This window comes from Malaya genurostris, chromosome 3 (genome assembly GCF_030247185.1).
Source record: "Malaya genurostris strain Urasoe2022 chromosome 3, Malgen_1.1, whole genome shotgun sequence".
Classification (NCBI taxonomy): Eukaryota; Metazoa; Arthropoda; class Insecta; order Diptera; family Culicidae; genus Malaya; species Malaya genurostris.
The window spans coordinates 239,770,814-239,788,306 of NC_080572.1; the positions used below are offsets into that span (position 1 = coordinate 239,770,814).

General features: G+C 36.6%; 2 protein-coding genes across 2 annotated transcripts in view; both read left to right on the forward strand.

Moving 5' to 3' along the window:
* LOC131435793 (four and a half LIM domains protein 2) overlaps window positions 1-17,493 on the forward strand; it is a 412,903-nt gene that overhangs the window by 38,453 nt on the left and 356,957 nt on the right. The gene's annotated exons all lie outside the window — the stretch shown is intronic.
* LOC131435795 (serine/threonine-protein kinase PRP4 homolog) lies at window positions 521-11,615 on the forward strand. Its single transcript, XM_058604002.1, has 3 exons — window positions 521-1,011; window positions 9,844-10,346; window positions 10,398-11,615. Exons 2-3 carry the CDS (start codon window positions 9,848-9,850, stop codon window positions 11,456-11,458), a joined length of 1,560 nt encoding a protein of 519 aa, XP_058459985.1. The 5' UTR covers window positions 521-1,011; window positions 9,844-9,847; the 3' UTR covers window positions 11,459-11,615.

Sequence of the window (17,493 nt, forward strand, 5' to 3'; positions counted from 1 at the left end):
CGCCCCGGTATCCCCTATCGAAACCATTAGTTAAAGTCAGATCTGCTATTTAATTCATTGACTCGAAGGATAAGATGGAAATAGATGCTTTCTTAGTGAGTTTTTTCGCCACACTTACAGGAATATGGAAAAATGTCGTTATAAATTTTATTATCATATTGTTTCTGACTCCAATTCATTGATTTGGGACCGAGTAATCTCTAGAAAAAATCCACCGACTCACCTAATAAGACGCCGTTTGGTGCAACTACTCTCTATTGTGGTCAAATTTAGACTCAAGATCCATAAAAATAGTTACTATTTATTACTTGTTTTCACTATATTTCCATACTCTCCGTCTTTCGCACTGGAAGCTACTGCCAATTATTTATTGACCTATTAAACAATCTACTAGCCTTCCGTGCACATCGTACCATCGGTGAACCCCCCGCCCCGAGCAATATGCAAAATTGATCAGGCAGCAGCAGCGCTGGAAACGATCAGCGATCGACCGAGGTGCCGTCACGCAACCGCCGATCGTGTCTCGCTAGTAAGTGTTTTGCGCTTCACGCGACCTGTGCTTCGATCATTCGAAAGAAAACAAAACTCTAACTCCTACTAACTAACCACAACCACCAACCTGATCGGATCGATATCGGAGTGTTATCTGCTGTGGTAGCGATCCTTTCGTCTGAAAAAACAACGGGTGGTGCTTTCCCACTCCGTCCGGTAACAGTCGAAGATAATTTCACCACCCGGAAGGACGGCCTGAACAGGGAATGCACCCTTGAAAAAACATCTGGCGTTCAGCAGATCTTCAACTGTACGGACAAGATAGAATCAACAATCAAGCTTTAGGCAAGGGGCGACAGTCGTTCAATTTTCAAGGCCACATAAACGAACGAAGCGAATGGACTCAAGATGCTGCAAACTGTCGATTATTAGTGCAGGGAAGTAGTGCGAAGAAGGTCTGTCCGTCCGTCTGTCCGTCTGGTTTTCATCCGAGAGTCATTTGCGGAAGCACTGCGTCAGGTAGGTAGCTTTTTCCTTCTATCTGAAGTGCAACTAGTCGGCAATCGGTTTTTGCAATGTGTGTTGGACGGCTTTTTATTTGTTTGTATTTGAAGTCCGGTTGACAAGATGGAAACCATTGACATGGACTGTGTGATTTGGTTTTAAATGGTGTTTACTAAGTAGTGATGGAAATTGTCCAGATGATGATGACGATGACGATTCGATGACGCACATGCCGTGGTGTACAGGAAATCTTAAAAACAATATTGGAAGGCCGGGAATGTTTTGTTAAATGTCACCGGCAGATGTTTTACAAACAAATTTTGAGATGGAAAGTTGGAATTAGCATTGGCATTTAGGACCGCCCGGGTTTTGGCTACTTCATTATTGATCAAGACCAATTTAGAATTCAGAATGTTCGTTTGGGAATAACATGTTGTTTCAAATCGTGCAAATGCTAATCAATTCCGATGTCGGTCTCATCCATATGCAGATCTACTTATGAAAAGACGAAATATTAATCCGATGCATATTTCTGCTGGAAACCAAAGAATCTTCTGCGTTTTTACACGCATCCCACAAAAAGGCGAAATTTGTTAGTAAATTTACTAATTAAATAATTCAAATCATTATTTTTCTTTGGGTAGCCGGGCTTCCTGAATAGCTTTGGTGGTGAGATTAATCTTATTATTAATATTGAAGTTATACATGAAAAGTATATGAAACAAGTATAAGAACTGTACATCGCGTTTTGGATTTCGAGGAATTGAACCGTAAACGAAGATTTATCTCAGCCCCTTTATACATCTCATATGATGAAACCATCAGTTAGAGCAGTGATTCCCAAAGTGGTCCCTACAGCTCAGTTTCAGTGGGCAGTAAGCTCAAAATTGTCGATAGGTGGGTAATGAGTCACAAATAGAGGGCTTCGCCACAAAAAAAAAGAATCTATCTGATAAAGGCTCAGAGCAAATATATTCATGATAAGTTTATGTGGGCACGTTAGAAATTTTTCAATAAACCATTGCTAAATCTAATCCAGGCACAAGCCAATCTAATAGTTGCAAATATGACGTGAATTGTGAATCATTCAATTGTTGTGATATTAATAAGAAAGTACATAAAAAAGAGCAGATAAAAACATAAAGTTTGTTACGATCAACACTTAATGAAATAAACAAATGAAACAAATATTAGCGCATGCTTTCTTAGCAAATGCGAATATCCACCAATTTGTCTTGAACTTCATCTCACTGACAACAGTCTGTTGCTTCTTCTTGAATTTTCATTCGTAAAATATATTTCGATTTTGCGGAGCTATGGCGTCTTGGAAGAGTTCATGTCTTAGAATGCTTGTATGGCTCGCCATTCGAGATATTTCTTTGCGAACTATTAGAATATTCCTGTTCAGGAACCTGTTTAAAATCTGAAAGTCTTGATGTAGATTTTACCACCCTGTACCCAGTACTCAAACTTTACCCAGTTTCTTGTGCGAACGACCGATTTAATTTGCTTATTGTACGATTCTGAGTCAACACATTCTCACAAGTCGACCCGATCTGCTAGATTTTTTTGTTCGATGCATTAGGCGACATTATTTAGGTTAGAGAAGCTGGAGTTCCGCTTGTAACAGGGGCCACTCTTTATAACGATTTTGCGACATCCGGGATTGAATTTCATTCCGATCTGAACTTACAGGCTGTCGACAAATACTTTTATTACATTAATTTTGATTACATTCATCAATTCCGACAACTTTGTGAGAGAGTAGTATGGATTTTCGCAATGCACAAGCAAAATTTTTACTCTTTCTAAAATGTCACTTCCACCATCGAGAAGCAAATATCTAAGTCAATCAGTAGGCTTTTTGATGTCGAAAGCATTGGGAAATAGCATACTGAACAAATTTGTGCTCTAATTTCAATAAAGACAGCCTGCAATCGAAACGCGATTAATTTATTATGACAAAAACCACTTGAGCTGCTGAAGTTTAAACGCAACAGAAAACACCGGAGGTTTACACGTTATACGTATCTATCTCAAGGACAGGCTAATGATGATGATCTGCAGGAATACTGCGCTCATTTAGAATTTCCTCCAAAAGTCGTTATTTGATGTTTTAAATTAGACTTTCATTCCCAAACTTTATGCTGGCCTATGAAACATTGTTGCAAATTCTTCTTCATATCCCCTGTCGAACAAAGGTTCAATGTAATTTAAAAAATCACTAAATTATTACTAAGTGAGAAGTTTTGTGAGTTTTTCTAACGATCATAAACCCTAATGGAATTGATAAAACATGAAACACTCAAATATGTAAAGTATCAAAAAATATATTCTTTACATACGTTTTTTTCTACTCTACACAGTAGATGTATTGGAGAAGCTAAATGAATGAAAAACTTACAGAAAAGATAACGTTTTTGGAAAAAGATACGCTCAGAGACAAGACTCGAACCTGAGTTCTTATGCTTTCCGTGCATACGCGCTACCATTTCGTCACCCTAAGCCTTGTGATAGACACAGCTGTAAAGCACAACTAGGCATGATAGAACTACATCCAACATGGTCTACATCCTGGCCGTCTCACGACCGGTACCATACATTCAAACATCATCTCTGTTAATTAAACACTAGTCTTCCTGCTCTATACCTATTTTCCGCTCAAGCACTGAGTAGGAGAATGTATTTATAATCGCTTGTCACCTTATCTAAATAAAATATTGTTAGAATAGTTCATTTGTTGAAGTTTTATTTCTCGAATACTGATTTGTTGCCAAAAAGCAACAGTACGCATTTAACGGGTGTTTTTTAGCAACGAGAAAATTGCTCTTAAGTTTTCGAACCCAAATACCCGAACTTTTCCGGGTTCAGGTTGGGTACGGGTACGAGTAGAGTTTGGGTTTGGAAGAGAAATTATTCTCAGGTTCGGATCGAGTACGGATAACAGTATTTTATTTTCGGTTGGTTTCGGGTTTCAGAAATTGATTACCCGACCATCTCTACTGCTAAACTGTTAGTAGTCAACATCCAAACATTAACCGACCCTTGGATGAAGATTGCAGTGTCGGGAAGACCGGGGCAAAACAAGATCTTTCTAATTTGTGTCTCCAATTTACCAAGTCGCATCCTATGGGACTGAAAAGTTTCACACAAAAAAAAGAATGAATACTTCAGGGTGCCAAATCTCAAAATTCCTTAAAATTCGCCAAATCTCAAAATTCGCCTAGAAAATGAAACCATGTTCAAATGGATTGTCTATTGGTTCCAACTTATCATGGGACATAATCCTTCGGAAAATATACGTACCGGCTCGTATCTTGACGCTTTGCTGCACCAAATAGTTTATGCAGAAACTAGTTTTATAGTCGTTGATGAAGACTATTTCATTGGATTCTTACATAGAATTGAAGGGCGGGTAGGGTCTAACACTTTTGAAAAATCATTTCTTTGTGTTTTGTAATAGTAAAACATTTCAAGGATATTCTGTGAAATTTTCAAAACTATCGGAACAAAACTCTAGAATTTATGGGACTTTATACTTTCTTATCTCATCCTGTAGAGAGGCGAGAGCTCACCGCAAAGGCCCAAGAAATCTGCATCGATTGTCTTGAAAATTAAAAAAAAACATTCTTGATATGTTCTATTATGACAAAATACAAATAAAAAACTATGATTTTTTTGAAAGTGTTAGATCCTATGCGCCCCTAGAAAAAAAAATTGCCACAGCTTTGAAAATCCGTGTCCGTCGTCATTCGAAAACTTCTTCACCATTTTTTCAAATTTTGCGTACACCCAGTTCGAAAAAGTCTTGTGATTTTACATCCCATTAGATGCACATAAATAGAGCGTCGCATTTCACACAAATTTATATTCAGAAACATTTAAAATTGTGTGTTTTGAAAATTACATGGCTTAAAATCTAATGAAATAAAAAAAAACCCAAAGATCAATAAGCAACAACGCGACTTGAACCGAGTAACATTAGATCACAAAGCACGTCCGTTAATCGACTGAACCACAGAAGCCCATATCTGTTTGATGAATAAATGATACATATAAATCCATAAAGCAGTACTTAGTAGCCGAGTGGAATATTGCGTCATTTAAAAAGTTAAGTAAGTTATGATTGCAGAATTACGTCACCTTTAAAATTTAAAATTTTTTCTGTACACTTTTTGTACTACGTGTATAACACAACACCAGACCAGTGTTGCAAATTGTCAGTCATGTCAAATGACCTTGACAAACTGAATAAAGTCAACGTCAACTGTATTCGTTACGGTCAAACTGTCGGTCAAATGAGTTTGTAATATCAAGAGAATTTAGGTTGGTAAAGCCTGGTTGGCAGCAGTCCAGTGACATAAGCTTTCCAATCTTCATCATGCAAAGTTGCTAGTTGATAGTGACATATAGCTGCTCTGCATCAGACCCCTACGTTTTTCTTCAAGTTTTTTGTGACATTGGGGAGGTTTCACAGCTACAAAATGACGTTTTTTCTCGTTTTGACTTAAAACAACTGCCGAAAATTCAAAAAAATTTAAAAAAAAATCAAACAAAAACGTTGGGGTCTAGAAATACATCTACTATAACTATGCTGCTTGAATTTGTTGACTTCTGATTAGTCTGAGCTGAAATACAGTAGACACCGAAAATCATAGTAATTAGCGCTGACTAAGCAAAAACGTTCTCAAAAATACTTCTTCACCGGCTTATTTCTCAATTTTTTTCACGAAAAATTACAAAATGTTGTTTGCTTTATTTTATGCAAAACATTTGAATTTATTTTTTGAGCTGTAACTCTTAAAAAATTCACGAAAGTAGTCCCCTGCTTAACATTTTGCTTACATTTATAGTAAATCTAGTTTTACTAAGTTTAAGGTATGATTTAAGAATCTTTTAGGAATTTCATGTCGAAAATTATGTGTCCGGTTTAGCCCAGTTTTTTTTTTGTCACGTCAGTCGCGTACTCAGAAATTTATTTTGAAGGGGGTGTCAGAACATGATGACTAATATCCATACGCATGGAAATATGTACATAATCACATGAAATTTTGTTGGATAAAGTAGTTTTTGAAAATTTTTCATTTTATAATTGACTTAAATATGACGAATTTTGCACTAAATCCTATTCATAGTTGGTAAAATTTCTCTGATTTCAATCAAACTCGCCGGACACGTTGACTTTGTCCTAAAATGTCACATTGCATACTTGTTTTTCCAAAATTGATCTAGACTGTCTTTTGAAAAGGGCTAAGCTTTTTTAACCAGTTTTATTCAAATAGCTTGACGAAAAATGAAAAAGCCTACAAAAAAAGTATCATACTATTGATTTTCACAGGATCAGTAACATTTTCCAATAAAAATACTGAAAAACTTCCATCTTGAGTCCTACACTGAAAAAAACTGACTTTAAAATTAATTCACAAAACTAAACATTTCACGAATTTCACGCAAAATCGTATTCGGAGTTGGCTGCATATAGACTTAATCACAGAAAGCCACTTCCCTAAAAAAAATTTTCAAAATCTATCTAGACTATCTTTCGAAAAGGATTAGACATTTTTACCATTTTTTGCTAATAAATAGAGTGAAAAATGACAAATCCAATAAAAAATTATTTTGCTGGCGATGTTCTCAAAATAAGACAAAAAGTTTTGGGATGAATACACTGCAAAAATTATGCATCGAATTTTACACTGAAAAAATGGATCTTAAAACATTTGAAGTCGAATTACAAAAAAAAAACGCCATTCTTTATTTGAATGAAATTTTGTCCCAACATAGATAACAGTTCGGCTGAAAAATTTTTGTGCCAAAATTCGTTTTTATTATTCAACATAATTGCCATCAGAGGCTATACAGCGATTATAGCGATCTTCCAACTTTTCGATACCATTTTTGTAGTACGATTTGTCCTTTGCCTCAAAATAGGCCTCAGTTTCAGCGATTACCTCTTCATTGCTTCTAAATTTTTTACCAGCGAGCATTCTCTTGAGGTCTGAGAACAGGAAAAAGTCACTCGGGGCCAAATCAGGAGAATACGGTGGATGAGGGAGCAATTCGAAGCCCAATTCGTTCAATTTCAGCATGGTTTTCATCGACCTGTGACACGGTGCATTGTCTTGATGAAACAAAACTTTTTTCTTCTTCAAATGAGGCCGTTTTTTTCAAATTCGTCCTTCAAACGCTCTAATAACGCTATATAATAGTCACTGTTGATGGTTTTTCCCTTTTCAAGGTAATCGATGAAAATTATACCATGCGAATCCCAAAATACAGACGCCATAACCTTACCGGCCGAATGTTGAGTCTTTCCCCGCTTTGGGTTCGGTTCATCGCGTGCAGTCCACTCAGCTGACTGTCGATTGGACTCTGGAGTGAAGTGATGGAGCCATGTTTCGTCCATTGTTATATATCGACGAAAACAATCGGTTTTATTTTGATATAACAGCTCCAAACACTGCTCAGAATCATCAATTCGTTGTTTTTTCGATCGATTGTGAGCTCACGCGGCACCCATTTTGCACAAACCTTTCTCATATCCAAATATTCGTGAATAATATGTCCAACACGTTCCTTTGATATCTTTAGGGTGTCAGCTATCTCGATCAACTTCACTTTACGGTCATTGAAAATCATTTTGTGGATTTTTTTCACGTTTTCATCGGTAACAGCCTCTTTTGGACGTCCACTGCGTTCATCGTCTTCGGTGCTCATATGACCAGTACGAAATTTTGCAAACCACTTACGAATTGTTGCTTCGCCCGGTGCAGAGTCTGGATAACACTCATCAAGCCATTTTTTGGTATCGGCGGCACTTTTTCATCAAAAAGTAGTGTTTCATCAACACACGAAATTCCTTTTTTTCCATTTTTTTTTTCACAATATAAAAAATTGCTTCACTCAAAATGCAATATCTCACAAACTAATAATCAGACAGCTGTCAAATTTATACACGTATCTTTTGAAGGTTGGTACTAACTGAAATAGGTATGGATTTAATTCTAGTGGCGCCCTCTCATAGAAATGATACGAACTTTTCAGCCGATCTGTAAATTATGTTCCCGCCAACCTTCCGTATATTGTATTGATGGGCATTCCGAAAAAAAGTTTTCCTAACAAAACTTCTTCTTATCAAGCACTTTCCTCCATTATCGGGCAACTAGTAACAGGGTATTCGGTGAATTTTATTCGCACATTGAGATTCATTGGAATGATGTATGATTATGACTTTCGATTAAGTTTAGTTTTTACTAAAAAGATATTGGATAAAAAAAAACTCAGTTTGGACAAGAAATGGATTATATTTTGAAAAAAAATTTCCTTGTATATTTTCATCTTGCAATGTATGAACGGTTTGCAGGGAAGGAAAATCATCAATCTTGGGAAAAATGTTATCAAAATCAAAAATGGGTTTGAATTTTTCAAATCAATTTTATTTCTGTGTAGGACTCGATAAGAATTTTCCCAGTAGTTTTTATTGAAAAAGCAGTGAAATGTTAATGAAACTTTCATTCGAGTTGGCACGAAGTTCGTCATATTTATAGAGAAGAGATTTCATCACATATTTTTTTTCTGCTTCTGCTCACGTCAACATTTTCCGCGAATTAAATTTCATTCGTTTTGATTTGAAAAAAAAATTACGAACTGTTCAAGGGATTGTAGAATTGTTTTGCAACGCGCCCAAAGTGAGTTTTCATGTAAAAGTTCCAAGCAATATTTAGGTGGAGAATTCTTCAATTTCATGAAAATTTGGCTTAAAAAAAGATGATCCTAATCCGGAAAAATCAGTAAATAAAGAAAATTAAAACTCAATATGAATAGGGTAACAGAGGTATTTTGGCCACCTAATATAGTTTGGCACACCTAACAAACTTTATGGATTTAACCGATGTTAAGTAACCCATGGTGCATCAATTTGAAGCTAATCATATTAAATTACCTATTGCGGAAGGGTTTTTCAAAGATACTGAAACATTTGGTGGATATTTTTACAAAGTAGGCCAAAATTAAATAAATCCTAAAGTGAGCCAAAATACGTCTGTTACCCTACACGTGAAACGATGTATGTATCCTTTTTCTCCTGTTGAAAATTTAATCATTTTCTCACTATTTTCAACGTATAAATTAAGTATCATATTGTTTTGATTACGAATGGTACTTTTGTCTGGAGTTCGGTTGCTTCGTGCAGTTTCCTAGGAGTCAAATTATACAATGCTGGGTACTCGAAGAGTGTTCAGATAGCGAAACAGAAATCATTGGTAAAAGCCCCGGAAAGTGGAAGAAAATAACGAGGATACATTTCAAAATTCCACAACAAAAAATAAATTGTATTTATTTAATCATTGTCACAAGGGAAACAAAGAGTATCTCTCGGTACAACCCACAATAATTTGAACTATCGAAATTTTGAATTTTCGTTTATAAAAACGCTGCTAGAAAATACTTTTTGAAGTTATATATAATATATCCAAGATATATACCTGTCTAAATAACCAACTCCGCGACACCTATCGAAAAGAGTGATGAGCCGTCGTCCTTCCGTAAAACAGGTGAAGCTTCAACACTTTCTCTCTTTTTTATCATTTAACCTTTCCTGTGAACGATGAAGACGGAAGCGGCTGGCAATAGTGATTATCATGCTGTTGACAAGTTCGATTTTAGTTGGAATGATACCATTTCCTAAGCAAAAAAAACATGATATTAGTGTACAATTCACCAAGTCCATCGTCACAACGCAACACAATGCAAGATCCAACCGATCACCGACTGTATATTGCACTACAACAAATTATTCCAATTCCGGGCTCCGGTTTGAGCGAATAATTTGATATTAATCATTTTCAGCAGAATGTCTTTTCTACGGAGTATCCGCAACAATCTAACAAATAACAATTACAACGCTCAACGTAATGGTAAATCGAAATCGTCCAAACCAAGTAGCCGAAGTATTGTGAATGAGCGATCCTCGAGTGGTCGACCGAATTCCAGTGACCGGACACTGATAACCAGCGAGTCCGAACAGGATCGTCCCGGGTATGGAACGTATGCCAGCCGAAGAAACAGCGGTATTGGATCTGGTAGACGGGGAAGCAATTCGGCAACTCTGCGTCGTGAGGATAAATACGGCAAGGAAAATCCGGCACCGATAATTGTGTTTGTCGATAATTACGATACGGCTCCGAAACCGGCAGGGATATTAAGAAAGAACACCTTCACCAAACACGATCGGGAACACGAGCAAAGACGAACCGGAAATGCTATCAGCAGAAGTGATACGTTTACAATTAACGAGTCGGATGATGAGCAAAAAACTAAAACGAATACATATTCTAAAAAGAAACAGAAAGGTAAGTGATTTCATAGTTTTTTGCGAAATGATAATAAACATTTTGTTTTAGAACATGTTTCCCATGAATACACAACCGATTCGCCTGGCGCTAAAAAGCATGAACCCTCGGAAAAGCTACCCACGGTAATAGATTCAAACACCTATCGGAAAAAGTCACTGAAATCTTCGAAACCCGTTCAGAAAGTGGAAAGTTTTATCAGACGTTTCGAGAAAAGTCTATTCAAGCATGATTCCAAAAAGACTGGACGCAAAGATTCCAACTCCTCCATCGAAACGTACGTACCGAAGTTCCGCGATATTGGAATAAACTGCAAACTAGACGACGAGGAAAAGTTGAAAACCCGAAAGAAAAGACAGGGCTCAAGAGATTCCTTGCTGGAAAAGACAAACATAGAGCATAGTTCTTCCTCGCAAAGAAGTTATCATGAAAGAAGTGCAACACCGCGAAATAGACAACGAGAAAGAAGTAGCTCACCAACGAAGAAATATTCCACCGTTGAACGGCACCAGAAAGAGAAAAAAGAACCTACGAGCGTGGTCCACATTCGTGAACGCAGTCATTCTCCGTTCGAAACGTTAGAATTGAAAAAGAATCCCACTGACAACAGCTATCTGAAGATGCGCCAGAAGGAGATCGAAATGGGCTACAGTACTGTCAACAAAAATCCGTCGTCAACGTTGACCCGCACGCGTTCTCCTGATCGAAACAAGTCTATTCTAATCAACACCACCCGGAAGGAACGTTACGATCCGGAAAGCAGTCGATCATATACCGTAACAACCAGCACTCATAGGGTGGAATATGACCGACCATCGCCGTTCCGTTCCGATACCTACAACACCCTGAAAGAAGAATACGAACAGGCCAACCACAAGCCTGTCGGTATTGCTAGCCCACGGTTAAGTTCGGATCGCTCCAAGCACGATTCAAAGCCCAGCTCTCCAACTAAGGAAAACCGAAAAGATTCCGGTGAATTACCGAAGTACACTTTCGGAACGAACCTGCAGGAACGTCGTAGTCGCTTCCAGCAATTTCAGAAATCATTCCAAAAGATGGGCGATAACAGCACCGAAACATCCTACCAGCAAAGCTTCTTCATACCGATTTAATGGAATAATTAATCCCTCAATTTGCTATCGACTCCCGGTCGAAACGATCAAGACTTGCTAATCATTACGCTTCGTAGATTAATACTGCTAACCGCGGTCACTTATTTTCTAAACGAGAAATAAAACTTAACGATTCTACACCCCGAAAATTTAGAAAGTGGACCTCATTTCGATCCGAATATGATGTCATGGTGTCTAACAATCACCACACCATCGTTGTTCCACGTCTCTGTGGTGATCCAGTTTCCCCAGAAGGAGCGGAATCTCCGGACCGGTTCTGTACCGAGAATTCGGAAATTACCTTATTAGGCATGCATGACGTGCAACGATGACGGAGCCGAACCGGTAGATTCATTAGACATTGTGCGTGTGGGTTGGTTTCATGACATCACTGCTACTAGCAGTTCATTGAGGAATGATCAGCTCACGTTGATTTTGTTGTTTTTGTTGGGTTGGCTACCCGAAAAAAAATAAACAATTGATTCACAATTAGATCTATGGGTTACAATACATTCTATTGTATCATGACAAGATTTTTTTTTCATTTCCGACGATTCAATGTATTGTTTCTACGATTCACAATTGTATTTATTGTACACAATATGCAAACTGTACATTTGATTGTTTTCCAAGAAAACAAGCATTAGAAAATTTTATGATTGGAATCGTTACGATACTTAACAACCTATACATACATACAATTAATTGAATAGTGCATAACAATACATGGAAATATTTTTCAATGGTCAAAGCAAAATTGTGTAAGGTTTTATAACAACAAATCGTATTGTTTTTGTACAATATTTTTTATTTGGGTATTCAATTCGACCAGAATGTTAACTAATTAGAATCAAAACATTCGTTAGTTCGACTACGTTGCCTTTCATGATTCAGTTTTTCATTTATCAACGAGCTTTTCGTGCTATATTTTTCTTTCCTGAATTATATTTCCCATTGCATTGATCACTGATCAAACAACGTTAAACTTTACAATTCAGTTAGTGCTTATCTATTGTCTTTATCTGTACCCCTTTTACAACAGACCTATTCAGCCCATACTTGCATACGCATTTCGCGATATTCATATTCAGAGTTGGCTCTAATTCAATTCGATTTGATGATTGCTTTTTTTAAAGTCGTGACAAAAAAGATACTAACCTTTCCTATTTATAGGTTTAAATAATTGAAATAGACATATCTCACCTGCAGACGATCTCAGACGGGTAATTCTACCACGGTATTAAAGTCTTTTGAAGTAGTTTTTTATGTAAGTGGTCTTATCTGAACCCTTCTGCGCTTTTTGATGATAAACACGTTAGAGTTATGTGAAAAAAAAAACTTAAAAATGACTCTATTTCATTAAACTGAAATGATAGTGGCATAGTATATTTGAGAAAGTTGTGTAGTTTTTAATGATGAAAAATTTTGTACAACTTGAAAATACATTGTATCATGAATTATACTCAAGCTACGGGAATTGTATCTTCTGCCAATTTGTTTGAAATGACCTTCTGTACAACTTTTTAGAAGTTACTTAGCCCCTTTGTTGACCCTGAGCTAGACTAAAGGCTGGCACTTCGAAGTCAAATGTTCCTCGTGCTAAAGAACGTTTGAATCTTCAAACCTATAAGAAGCAGAAACAACCTAATCGTAGTCCGAAACAAGAAGCATCGATCAGGGCTTTGAACTGCATAATCATGGACGACGAAACCTACCTAAAACTCGATAACAAATCCTTGCCGGGACCACAATATTATACGGTGCGAGAAGGGCAAGTGTTTAACCAGTCCGAGACGTCGATTGAAGTCGAAAAATTTGGTAAGAAAGCTATAGTCTGGCAAGCAATTTGTAGCTGCGGTAAGATTTCGAAACAGTTCATCACCACTGCTTCAATGAACAGCGAAATATACATCAAGGAATGTTTACAAAAACGACTTCTACCCATGATTCGAAGCCACAAGGATCCTGTTGTCTTCTGGCCTGATCTTGCTTCTTGCCACTACTCGAAATCAAAGGTAGAATGGTAACACGTCTCGGCAGCCGAAACCATTCAACAGTCCAAAAAAGATTGGGAAAAAGTGATTGGAACATTCGCAAGAAGGTGCGCCAGCTAATCTACAATGGTTAAGTACCAAATGTTGAGAAAAATATTCTGTTGTTGTAGTCTAATATTATCAGTATATCGAATAAAATTTGAATATCTAACACTTGTGAATTATTTACAGCGAAATCAAAGTGCGTCCATACTTTCTGAGACAGTCTTTATCACATAAATAAAATTTGATCCTAAGCTAAAATAATATTTTTATCTCACTTTTATGGGGATTAATAACATAAACAAAATTTTCAAAAAATGGAGCCTTTCTTTCTGAGCAACTTTGTTGAATATACTGTACCTCGAAAACTACGTTTTGAATGAGTTATCAATTACGTGCGTAAAATTGGGCTTTTGAACCACTGTGCATTTCTTTTTTTGTCTTTTTTACGTTTCATTTGCCCGCTCTTTTTACTCGAAGATTGCGCAAAGTATTTCGGTCAATTTAGGCTTGTCGAAAAGCTACTTTTAATCCTTGGTTAAATTCAAAAGGGCTTTGGCGAATATTTCCTGTTTGGGAGATGTTATCCTAAAGGTATTTTCAGTACACTAAATATTATCGGCGTTTCCTGAACCGAAGTGGACGAGTTTGGTAATTCACTGAAGAAATTAGTGTTTCATTGAGACTGCTCGAGAGGAAAGAGAAAGGCTAATAATAACATGTTCTTTATTTGATAAAATTTTTTATTCAGGCCTAATTGCGTACAATTTAATTAATTAATTTATAAAGTTTTTATTTATACCCGGTTTTAACCTAATTATGGTCTTATCGCCGGGTGAATTGCGTACAAGTTTTACGTGGCCGATTGGCACATTGCCGCGAAACTGAATTACCGGTAGCGACATCTGCACATGAAAAATGGAACCAAGAAATGGATTGTTCTTCCGAAAATTTTCATATCGGTAGCAGTGATTTGCAACGATTTTCTCGTTTATTTCATAGTACAAGCAATAAAAATCAGTAATAAAAGTAAACTCGGAGTAGAAGAAAATTGATTTCATAGTGATTACTACTACTTTTTTTACTGTAAACTACGATTAAACATGTATGAAATTGGGTAAGGTTAGGTTTATTCGGACCAACCTGTTTTTTAAACAAAAACCAGTGTGATGTTAATTTCTCGAGTACAAGAATGTTTAGCGATCGTGTACTATTTATTTTGGATGTTTTATCTGTTATTTCAGGGCATTTGAAAAATGGTATTGAACCAAGTATAATGCTCAATTCTTAATAAACGATAGTTTTCGCACAATAAATTTTGATCAACATTACCACTTCATAGTGAAAACTTTTTCTTCCACTTCTACTAAGATTTTTTAAATGAATTTCCCCGTTTTTATAAGAAATCGTTAAAAAGATGATGTAATTAAAAATTTGCCTAGCGATTTGACAGCTCTTGCTGAAAGTATCATCGCTAAACAAGCAGCGCCTCTATATTTGATTGCAGCTTCATTGTGCCAATTGAGTCATTTTATTGTTAGTTAAAAGACCTCTTTTGTAATTGAGCGAGGATTGAGGTACACTTTGTTCGCCGCCCGACTAATCATTCATTGCTTTGTCGTCGGTGTTGTTGTTACTTGTTATTGTCAAAAGTATGTTCTGTTTTACCCCCTAGTCATCTTCTTCCATGAATTTACAGAACAAAAAATGTTCTACTGATCGGTGTTTGAACCAATTTTGGTTAAACAAGACAGTTCTGTGTTTCGCATATAACCTCAAATAATAATCTACAGATGGTGTTCATGATCGCATACTTCGTGATACATCGTTTTACCCCAATTTTCCCACAAATATAATTTTATGTTGAATTCAGATTTACAATCCCGAAGCAGATCCAATATGACCTACCAATATTGGTTCATATTACGTGCAAAACATCTGTGATCCAATTAAACACAATGGGAATGACAGTACTAGCCTGTGTAACCCGTTTTACCCCAATTTAATTCATAAGTCGTATTTCTGGTTAAACTTTTTTTGACATACCGAAAGCAGGCTGATTGCGGTTGATGAAAATCGATTGATATTACGAAGAAAGACCTGAAAATAGGATTACAAATGAATTCAATGACCGCACGAATTTTGTTATACCGTTTTACCCCAATTCAATAAACTCGGTGAATTTAATAAACTCTGTATTAGTAAGTAGCTGTCACTTTCTTTTTGCTTACTTTCTTTTCTATTAATTCCTAAACAGTATTAACGTTCACCTCTCTATTCGGAGTACGTGAAATGAAAACAAATATCGAACATGGCCCAAACAATCAGAAGAAACTCTTGCTGATGCGGCTTTGGGTAAAATTCGTGTCGGAATCTTCCATTTTTTCCAAACTGTAAAACACGACTACCTTTTCCAACTTAGGTAAAGTTCTACAGTTAAAAATGGGAGATTCCGACAATTCGCTAAGATTTGTTTATTACTCAAATGCATTTCACATGGGGATTAAATGTAAAAACTGTTGCAATCAAAGTATTTCCATCAGTTTATATGTATTTTTCATGAAAAGCCAATTAAATTTTAAGTGCAATAAATTTGAAGTGAATCTGATGTTTTATTGAAGGATCTGTGATATCTATTTGATTGCATTTAAATAGATTTGAGGTGATTTACACTTGCAGTAAAAGTGACGAGTCAAAAGCGGTGAATTTAAGTGTAAAATATTTCTGTCTAGTGTGTCGATTTTTACCAGTGCAGGCTTGTTTGATACCATGTTCACATTAGCGCTTATATCACTTGATATACCAAGATGATACGCATATCACGTGGAAGTGTTCACATATGATCGAAATGATATCGTTTGACAATCAAGTTGTCATATTGAATGTTCCCATTAGGAGTAAGATCAATAATATTGCTTTTCTCTCCTACAATTCCATCAATAATTTAAGTCTTGCATTTAATGGTCTCCGAACGCAAGTATTCGTTGAAAAATTCGAAATCATAATGATTGTTTATTGTCACTCTCAAAGTGACCTTCATAAATAAGTGCGTTCAATGCCATTATCCGTGTTGCTAGTTGCGATTTTTGAAAACTCGAGATGATATCGTACATGATATCCCGTATATCATGCCAAAATGGTGATACGCGTTGACATCAAATTGTATGGGATATCAAGTGATATCGCACATGATATCATCGGATATCAAGTATATCTGTATATCACTTGATATCACCGCTAATGTGAACATACTAACTCGCAGTTTTTTAAGAGTCGCGGCCCTTAAGGACTATTCACACCTATCCGGTCCGGTTCAGTGCCGGCATGACACCGTGCACGGATACTGATTTTACACTAAGGTCTTTTTTATGCGAATTTTTCGAGTTATGCGAACTTTCCGAGTTATGCGGTTTTTTTTGCGAAGTTTCACCTATCCGACACAGTGCCGTTTCAGTGCAGCTCGCCGTCAGTGTAGCGTCCGTCCGGCAAACTCAAATTCGTCGTCACCGATATTTTTCATTTTCACTGAAGCCGGTATGTCACTGCATTTGCTATGCCGCAACGGAAACGGAACGGAAGTATTCCGACAAAAAAAAGAACACTGACGGTGCACTGAAGCCACTTTCACTGAACCGTCACGGAACTGAAATGTGTGAAGTCCTTTACACGAGAATTATTTTTTGATATTATTTTTTAGTAATGACACTTTCAATGATCGTGTAAGGTCCGCTAGTCGGGAACAAAGTACTATACAATCAATTAAATCCAACAATTACACTTCCAGTGGAACTCTCAACGTGTAAGCATGTTGCTTCACACCAGTGCGATGAAACTTGGTGTATTTCTCGCGATTTTTTGAGAGCCTCTCTTTGCTTACTTTTTCTTTTGTTTATTACGGAGCCATATGCAATTTCTTGAAAGTTTCTAATATAAATCGAAAACTTGTAGTTTCAAATTGAAAGTTTATCGAAGATTAGGGTGCCAAAAATAACATAAATT

What these genes read in the sequence shown, in the direction of transcription:
- LOC131435795 (XM_058604002.1), top strand. Translation starts at nt 9,848, where the DNA reads ATGTCTTTTCTACGGAGTATCCGCAACAATCTAACAAATAACAATTAC. An exon ending in TTCTAAAAAGAAACAGAAAG is followed by an intron (nt 10,347 to 10,397) that starts GTAAGTGATTTC and finishes ATTTTGTTTTAG; the next exon opens with AACATGTTTCCCATGAATAC.